Here is a 7,938-nt window from a genome sequence, read left to right as displayed (position 1 = left end):
ACTTCTAAGAGAAATAGACTATATAGAGTTAGTAGGAGAATACTTATTTTAACTACTTATTAAAGTAGATAGAAGTATAGTTAAGAGCCTAAGGCTAGTAATCTTATATAGAGATAATTAGATAGCTTTAATACTTATTAAAGATACCTATATCTATAATAAATCAAAATATATTAATATAGCCTATAACTTTATAAGAAGACTCTAGTAGTAAAGAAGGATTATAGAGATAGTTACTAATAGTCTTATAAAGCTAAAGAATAGGCCCTAATTTTAGGAGTTTATAAAGTAGCTCTAAATAGGCTAGGTAAAAAGGATACTAGGACTCTTATAGTCGTTATAAGTAATATAATCGAGTCCTAATATACTAGGCCTAGGAGTTAAACTATAGTTATTACTACTATACTATAGAAGTAGAATAAGCCCTAATACCTAATTAGATAGAAAGAAATTCTTTTAAATTATATACTATTACTTAGGCTCTACTTTAGAGATATATATACTAGCCTAAGTAGGAGTATTAAATAGTATAGTCTCGATAAGTAGGCTAAGATAGATACCTAAAGTATCTATACTAAAAGTTATATAACTAAGAGGAGCTTATTTTACTTTAGTTCTTCTACTTCTTATAACTAACTAATATAATTACTACTAGATTAGTTCCTAGTATTATTTATTAATTTAGTTACTTCTATTATATTTAATACCTATATAAACTCTAAAGAGTAGTCTTAGCTTAATAACTAGATATATTTAAATAACTTAATAACTACTTCTTAAATAGATTATTTTTCTACTTTCTTTTATAATATATTTAAAAATATTTAGAAATATATTAATATAATATAAAGTAGTAGTTATAGTAGTATAAATAGTAGTAGTAGTATAAAGCTAAAAAGTTAGACTTAAAGTTATAAAGACTCTAAAGCTAGTAAAATATATATAGTAAATTAAAAAGAGAAAAAGTAGTATTTACTATAGAATATAATATAAATATTTAATATATAGTAAATATATAAGTTAAAATATAGTAATATAGAGATATCTATACTTTAGACTATAGAGTTAATAGAGTTAGAGAAACTTGTAAAATTAAAAGTAGTAAAGTTACTAAGTTACTAATATAGCTTAGATTAATCTTACTATTATATTAGATATTTAATTAACTAATTAGTTAAATTTCTATATATTTAATAAACTTATAAATACTTAATTAATAGCTATAATAAGGATTAATATTAACTAAGTAAGTAACTAAGCTCTAATAATCTCTACTAAGGCAGGAGAGATATTAAACAGTCTAATTTGTGCAGCTGCTATCTAAGTCATTCTTAACAGTATTAAGGTTAAACACAGTCGTCGTGTAATACTGCGTTGCAGTTTTCTTCCGAATATCTCGATTAATCTGGAGCTGTCACGACGGCTTGTAGTTCTTGTCGATGGTGATGACACCAGGCTCGATGGCAATGGTGTATTCGAATATGTGGTCTTGGAGCTCCTAATATCCTTTGTTAAACTCCAGTCACTCGCTCGTAGAAGGTCGGTGGTCGAGTATGTGCTCACCTGCGGCAAGTTCTGGATGCGCTCCTTCAGCTCGTCTGCATCCGAGTCAGCCATGCCGGATGTCATGGAGGGTGATAGTGAAAGCTTGTTGTGTGGTGGTGGAAGACGCTTGATGTTGTGTCTGATGCTCGTGTTTGCTGTTGCAGAAAGTGGAGGAAAGAGCGAGGGGCAGACATGCTTTTGAAACAACGCAAGACGCTAATGAGACTTTCACATGCGTCGTCGGGGAGAAACGTCGGTCTCACTGAACAACAAATGCGACCAGTGATGTGACTGCAGTATCACATGTAATTTGAGACTAGCTGATGTGTGGACATGTGCTAGGTAGCTGGCTCTCCGCCCAGCATCGACAACTCATTCTTCCTCTGACCTCGCAGTACAGCACCAGCCCTGCTTCTTTCACTCTTCAAATTAGTGGAAGCTTGTCGAAAGCTTTCACCGGTTCCATTTGGTCCGTAAAAGTAGCCTCCTCCCAAACACCCTTGACCTTGATGTATCTGCAGCGCACAGATATGACTCCTGCGGCAAGATCGCCGTGCCACACTTGCATTCTCTCCAGCACTCTGGAAGCAGCGGCTATCGTCAAGAGTCGAGCGTTCCGAGCAGTGACGTTCCCTCCCCAGATCAAGCGAGAATATGCATCTTGTTCGAGATCGAAGCGTATGCTGACGATCTTCCGTTTGTGTTTTGGGCAGAGCGAAGATAACCATTTGTGCAGCACATCTGACCGCAACTCGGAGGCTTGACGCTTGGGGTTCTCGAGAACTTGACTGATGAACGTGCTGCCACCGTAGTATGCTTCAGCTACGACTTCTCCGGTGCGTCGATTGACTGCCAGTTGCCATGGCGGCTTGTACGTCTCGTCGATGGCGATGACTTTGGAGTGAGGAATCAACGTGAAGTCGAGGATGTGGTCTTGCAGCCCCTGAGGCAGAGCTTGAATGCGCTCGTTGATGTCTTCGGCTGTTGGAGGTGCCGTCTCGTTGATGTTTTGGGGATCTTGAGAAAGGCTGTGATTGCGCATGCTGATGTCGTCTGCAGTAGCTGGTGCCGTCTCGCTGATGTCTCGCAGCTTTGCAAAAGCGCTTGGGTTGTTGCGCCTGTCCATGTCGCTTTCTTGCATTTGTGTCGTCTTGTCGATATGGCAGTGTGTGCGATGTTGTGTGACGAAAGAAGAACAAAGCTCGAAAAAGCTCCAAAGACAGAAGTAGCGCTTCGAGCCGCTTCACATGCCAGCGCACTTCCTCGCTTCAAGCGCGATACAAACGCCATGTGAATTCCATCATTCACAAATCGAATTGATGTAGCTTCGTAGTTGTTCACTGTCACCGCCACGCGCGTTCTACATTCAAGCCGCCAATTCCAGTCTCTCTTTCGCATCGCAAGCTTCGTAGTCGCTGCATCGCACCCAGCTGACTTCAAATAGCGACAACTAGATCGCCAATATTCCCCCTACCGTGCCGACCTAACTTCTTACCGTCAACCCAACAACATGCGCTGGATCCTCTGTTGCCCGCCGAACAAAACACAGGCAGATCCCACCCTGGAGCCCATTGCGCGACCCGTCAATCAACAACCAAAGATGCGGAAACAGAATCCAGCTAAGGGGGACAAACCCAGCTATGACAACACGGTGGAGTTGACGGCCAAGGCAAAACATCGAGAGTTGTCGCCGAGCGCGGCACGTCGTGAGGCTCAGAGGTATGTGGGAAAGGACGAGGATGGGTGATTTCAGGGACTGACTTGAGCAGTGAGATTACGCCTTGGGAGTTGGATACTTGACGAAGGTGGCTTGGGAAAACAATTGTGAGTGAGGGAGGAGTTTGGAAGAAGGCAATGGGAAAATGGCGTCCATTACGATCACGCATAGCGAAGGCCGGCTGATGAGGTTCAGGGAACGAGGTCAAGGGAGCGCAGCGGGCCAAGAATTTCGATTCAGTGCAGCGCATGGATAATTCTACGCCGTCGTTGGCTCATGTTCTAGAGATCTTAAGACTGCTCAAGAACCTGATCGAACCTCTTCGCACCCTCACTCGGATCCCCCTTATCATCCGTCGGCAGGGCCTGCGAAGCAAAAGCCAAAAACACCGCCTCCCAATGGCCATCCTGAAACTTGACAAAGAAGCTCCCATCACTATAGATCGAGTTCTCAAACCCCTTCTCATTGCCCTGATTCATATGAATATCGTGAATCCCGTCCACGTCATCCGAGTCGTGGTAGCTCTGGCCGTAGAGGTACATGGTAGCTTTCTCCTTGATGGCCTGGTTCAAGATCGGCTCCAGCTTGTCGAGGATGTCGTTGTTGGGGCCTTTGGCGTAGGATGGTAAGATCTCGCCTTGCTCGACGTTGAAGAGAGCGGGTTGAGTGCGTTGAAAGTCGAGAGCGAGGTCGGATTTGGAGCCTTTGGTGATGTTGCGGAGGCCTAGGTTGAGGTTGTCCAGGTCGGAGGTGATGGGGTGCGTAAAGTTGCGGTTGACCCAGTAGACGAGTCGTTTGTCGCTGTCGAGGGATTTGACGTTGATTTCTGCGGAGCCGCCGCTGCCATCGTCTGTGAACTTGAGTGTGATGTGCGGCGACTTGCTGTCCTGGCGTGGCGTTTGGGCGTCGTAGGATTCAGGCTTGACGACCCAGACGCCGTATCTTTTGAGAGACATTGTGTTTTGTAATTCGGAATGCGTATTCGCCTAGTTCGTGAGCGCAGAAGGATCGATCAATGTAGAAGCTACTGTTGCGTAACGATGTCAGCTATATACTCTGACGAGCGACCTACTTCGTTCAGAAACGTCATCAGTCCATCGAATCAGGTTCGCTGGCTTCAACCTGTTGTCGTCTAAAATACCCTGTAGCAGTATTAAGCGTTTGATGCTATGCCTTGCACGAGCTTGAACGATTGGGTGAGATCTTGAGCTCTTGGCGATAGCTTGTTCGTGAGGTGGATACCGCCACGCAATGCCTTTGCGTGGTGTCTATAGGCCGCAAGTGCAAAAGCAAGCAATATGGGATTGTCGCTCGCTTGTTAGTAAAGTACCGATATACTTGTTGACGAGTTGCGTGTCTACTTGCAAGATGACGGCCATGCTCTCAAACCTCAAACTCTGGCACCATCATAGCGCGTACCATATTCTCTTGAGAAGATCGCCCCCACAAATTCGCTAGGGTTTTGCGGTTGAAAGAATACCGCAGAGAGCTGACAGATACGCAGTTAGCGGCGTCAATGCGTTCGCTCATCTATGTCGAAGCCTGTGACTCACTCGTTGCTGTACTCGCATTGCGCGCGACACAAAATAGCAAATCGCATTGTCGTGCCTCGTTTATTAGCAAAGGAATGCGAGTTTAGGAAGGGCTTTGCACACCGCGGCCCACTATAACTTCCGTTTTCAGTCTCCGCAAGTTCAGCCTCGCAAATGTGGGCTTGGCAGGCACAAACGCAAAGATATATGAAGAGGAAGGATTGTCTGAGCAGTGAAGTTTGTCAACGCAGAAGTTCCAAACAATACACACCATAAACCTGAAGTAAACCGACAAAAATGGCCGCGAGCTCAGAACTCAAAGACAACAATGCCTTTTGTGCATGCGAATCAGACATCATGCGGAATGCCATGCAGAGCAGGCGAGTTGGCCCTGATGTACCACATTTGATACCGATCCTGGATGCTTTGCCGGCCGGCGCAATCGTGCTGGAAGTTGGGTGTGGGCCAGGTGGAATCACTCTCGACATCGCCCAGCGTTATCCGCAGCTTCTTGTTCTTGGTATCGACATCGATAAGCAGTCTATCAAGGTAGGTGCAATAGTCACTCTCGACATGCAGGCCATATGCTAATATAATGATTTTAGCAAGCGAACGAAGCCGCCAGCGAAGCCGGCACGAAGAACATTCGCTATTCGGTCGGCGATGCGGTTGAGCTGGCTGCATCTGCCTCGGAGCCTGGCTTTGAAGCAATCAAGGGTGGCTGTGACCTCGTGTATACACACGCCGTACGTTATCTCGGATAGATGCATTGTGCATCCTCACCATTTCCCATCATCAACTGACCCTCTGTGCAGGCCCTGATGCACACGGGAGATGCACTCAAAGCTGTGAAACAATGCAGTCTCGCCACCAAGCCAGGCGGCACGATAACGATGAAGGAAGGCGACATGGGTCTTTTCTTCGCATACCCAGACCTGCCAGGCATGACGAAGCTCTTCGAAGTCTTCCCCAAGCTCGGCGCAGCTAAAGGCGCCGACCCACGACTCGGACGCAAGCTGATCTCCCATCTGCTCGCGGCAGGCCACAAGAGGGACGACATCACGGTGGTGGACATGTCTACAACGATTCTGTCGCGACCAGAGCATCGCCAAGGCATGGCCAAAGGGTTCGACCAGATCTTTGCTGATGTCGCTAGCAAGCCGGCATGGATGGAGTCGTGTGGGATCACGCAGGAGGATGTCAAGCTGATCCGAGATGCCATTCCGCAGTGGGCGGACGCCGAGGATGGGATTGTGGCCTTTCCATCGATTCATGTGGTGTGTCACAAGGCAAATTGAGGTGCGACGTGAGCGTGCTGTTGGGATGCAATCTTGCGCTTGGGCCGTCGTCGGCTGACCGAGAGTTTTGAGTGGCCTGAGCGCCCGCCTCCTCATTAAATAGCTCTCCCCACCGCGTTTGCTGTTATCTTCAACCTCCCACTTCTCTCCACGCGCCACTCCTCTTCAGCACCTCCCATTTACCCACCATTCTTCAATTCTCACCTCAACTCCATCCACTCGCACGACTTCGTGACGAACACCAAGGTATCGTATTGATGCTTGGGTGCTACTGACGCGTATTAGACCACGATCGGCGCTACACGTACGCGTAGACGTGCAAGACTCGCCATCGTCAGAGTATGTCCCGCCTGTCAAGGCTCACGTGCAGCCTCGAGCTACCGTGAACGTGCTGTCACTGATGGCGATCTTGTCGCAACGCGTACTGTGTCAGTTTCTTTCTCCCCGTACCGGCTCCTGAACGATGACCCGTGAAGAGTTGATTTCGACACAGGGGGACGCCCTTGCAATTCCTGGTCAGTCGTTCAAGAGTCGGTGACAGTGGACAGCCTGTTTGAGGCAAGTCGGTACATCGTACCTTGTTGTGTGCTGTCAAGCACTGGTGTTCGAAGTCTGAACCTGTCAAGGTCGGCTTCAAGAGGTTGTCATTGGCACCGAGTTCTCTGTGCATGGCCGTCAGGCCTCACAGATTGAGTTTGGCAAAGACCTGCCGGTCATCAGGAAGTTAAACCCTTTCGACGCCGTGGCGCTTGCACCCAGCTGACCCGGGACTTGATCACCCCCCGGCTGCTGGCTCAGTTTTACCGCTGCGCGGTGAAGTCTCCCGTTACTGGTGCGATCATGGCGCTGATGAGCCCTTCAGTGTCTGACGCTGTCATATCGCCCAAAGACGAATGCTCTGCGGGCACCAAGCACGACTTCACGGCACCGCGAGATTGTACGTCCATAGGACGGAGTTCAGATCTAGAAGACGAGAACCCTCGTCTTCTGTATCAGAGCTCGCAGTATTGCTGCTATTGAGGTTCAGCATCAACCAGGGTACTGAACAACACATCGCTCTGGTTGGGCCCATTCAAGGTTCTCATCACGGCCCACATCTGGGGACAACCCTGATGAGCTTCGGGTGCCCAAGAACGCATCACGTATTCTATGCCTCTTCGGAGGAGGAGTGACTGCGCCGGCAAACTGAGAATGGTGTTTCCCAATCAGAGCGATAGCCTGGGCAGTACCAAGGTTGGCTGAAAGATTGAAACCACGACACAGAAGCTACAACGTGAGATGCTCAATGCGAGAGGCGCTCAGAGTCGATGTGAACGACCGAGGAGCATGAAGCCTGAGGCAGAAGCAGTCCAGACGTTCGAAGCTGAAGTGCGTGGGCCGATGTTTTTGTTGGGAGCATGGACGTGAGAATGGGTGCGCAGTCACCATCCACGCCTCGTCTCAATGGTGGCGCGCGTGAGCGAGATTGAACCCGATGCCTTCGCCGGTGACAGCTAGCAGTTTTGAGAACTGGCTGAGACTGATCAGCCGGGTGGGCGATTGAGGCGAAGCTCCACGTTGCGAGTGTTGAAAGCCCAGCTGAGGCGATGTCAATCGTACGCTGGCAAGATGTGGGCACTGCTTTGCTTGACATCAGGTCGCTCTGTTCTGCTACCAACTCGGCTCTGGCTTCGCCCAAGACACGGCTCCTTGGCCGTGCCACTGGATCGCGACATCGCCACAAGAGCATAGTTGGCAGCATAGCACTGCTGATCTGTTGGCGGGCACTGCTTTGGCTTGAGGTCTGCATCCAGATGAGAGTTCAGATAGGTGTTCTTTGCAGCTATGGGAGAACGGCCTAGTCCGA

At 47.9% G+C, this 7,938-nt stretch overlaps 5 protein-coding genes across 5 annotated transcripts; 2 read left to right on the top strand and 3 right to left on the bottom strand.

The window, feature by feature from the left end:
- Positions 1 to 1,414: 1,414 nt before the first annotated feature.
- On the bottom strand, positions 1,415 to 1,629 carry M409DRAFT_31041 (uncharacterized protein; the record flags this gene model as incomplete). The annotated part of the gene is made up of 2 exons (XM_033810177.1): positions 1,415 to 1,498; positions 1,564 to 1,629. The coding sequence occupies 2 exons, from the start codon at positions 1,627 to 1,629 to the stop codon at positions 1,415 to 1,417; spliced, it is 150 nt and encodes a 49-aa protein (XP_033659352.1).
- A 340-nt stretch (positions 1,630 to 1,969) lies between these two features.
- Positions 1,970 to 2,671, bottom strand: M409DRAFT_31040 (uncharacterized protein; the record flags this gene model as incomplete). Its single annotated transcript, XM_033810176.1, has 1 exon — positions 1,970 to 2,671. One exon carries the CDS (start codon positions 2,669 to 2,671, stop codon positions 1,970 to 1,972), a length of 702 nt encoding a protein of 233 aa, XP_033659351.1.
- A 384-nt stretch (positions 2,672 to 3,055) lies between these two features.
- M409DRAFT_31039 (uncharacterized protein) lies at positions 3,056 to 3,345 on the top strand (the record flags this gene model as incomplete). The annotated part of the gene is made up of 2 exons (XM_033810175.1): positions 3,056 to 3,264; positions 3,315 to 3,345. The coding sequence occupies 2 exons, from the start codon at positions 3,056 to 3,058 to the stop codon at positions 3,343 to 3,345; spliced, it is 240 nt and encodes a 79-aa protein (XP_033659350.1).
- A 207-nt stretch (positions 3,346 to 3,552) lies between these two features.
- On the bottom strand, positions 3,553 to 4,218 carry M409DRAFT_31038 (uncharacterized protein; the record flags this gene model as incomplete). Its single annotated transcript, XM_033810174.1, has 1 exon — positions 3,553 to 4,218. The coding sequence occupies one exon, from the start codon at positions 4,216 to 4,218 to the stop codon at positions 3,553 to 3,555; it is 666 nt and encodes a 221-aa protein (XP_033659349.1).
- Positions 4,219 to 5,091: 873 nt separating this feature from the next.
- M409DRAFT_61642 (uncharacterized protein) lies at positions 5,092 to 6,092 on the top strand (the record flags this gene model as incomplete). The annotated part of the gene is made up of 3 exons (XM_033814824.1): positions 5,092 to 5,343; positions 5,400 to 5,540; positions 5,610 to 6,092. 3 exons carry the CDS (start codon positions 5,092 to 5,094, stop codon positions 6,090 to 6,092), a joined length of 876 nt encoding a protein of 291 aa, XP_033659348.1.
- Between the last annotated feature and the right edge of the window lie 1,846 nt (positions 6,093 to 7,938).

This window comes from Zasmidium cellare, assembly GCF_010093935.1.
Source record: "Zasmidium cellare ATCC 36951 unplaced genomic scaffold M409scaffold_85, whole genome shotgun sequence".
NCBI classification, from domain to species: domain Eukaryota; kingdom Fungi; phylum Ascomycota; class Dothideomycetes; order Mycosphaerellales; family Mycosphaerellaceae; genus Zasmidium; species Zasmidium cellare.
The sequence above is the reverse complement of the archived record's forward strand: the minus strand, read 5'-3'. Positions and strand labels throughout refer to the sequence as shown.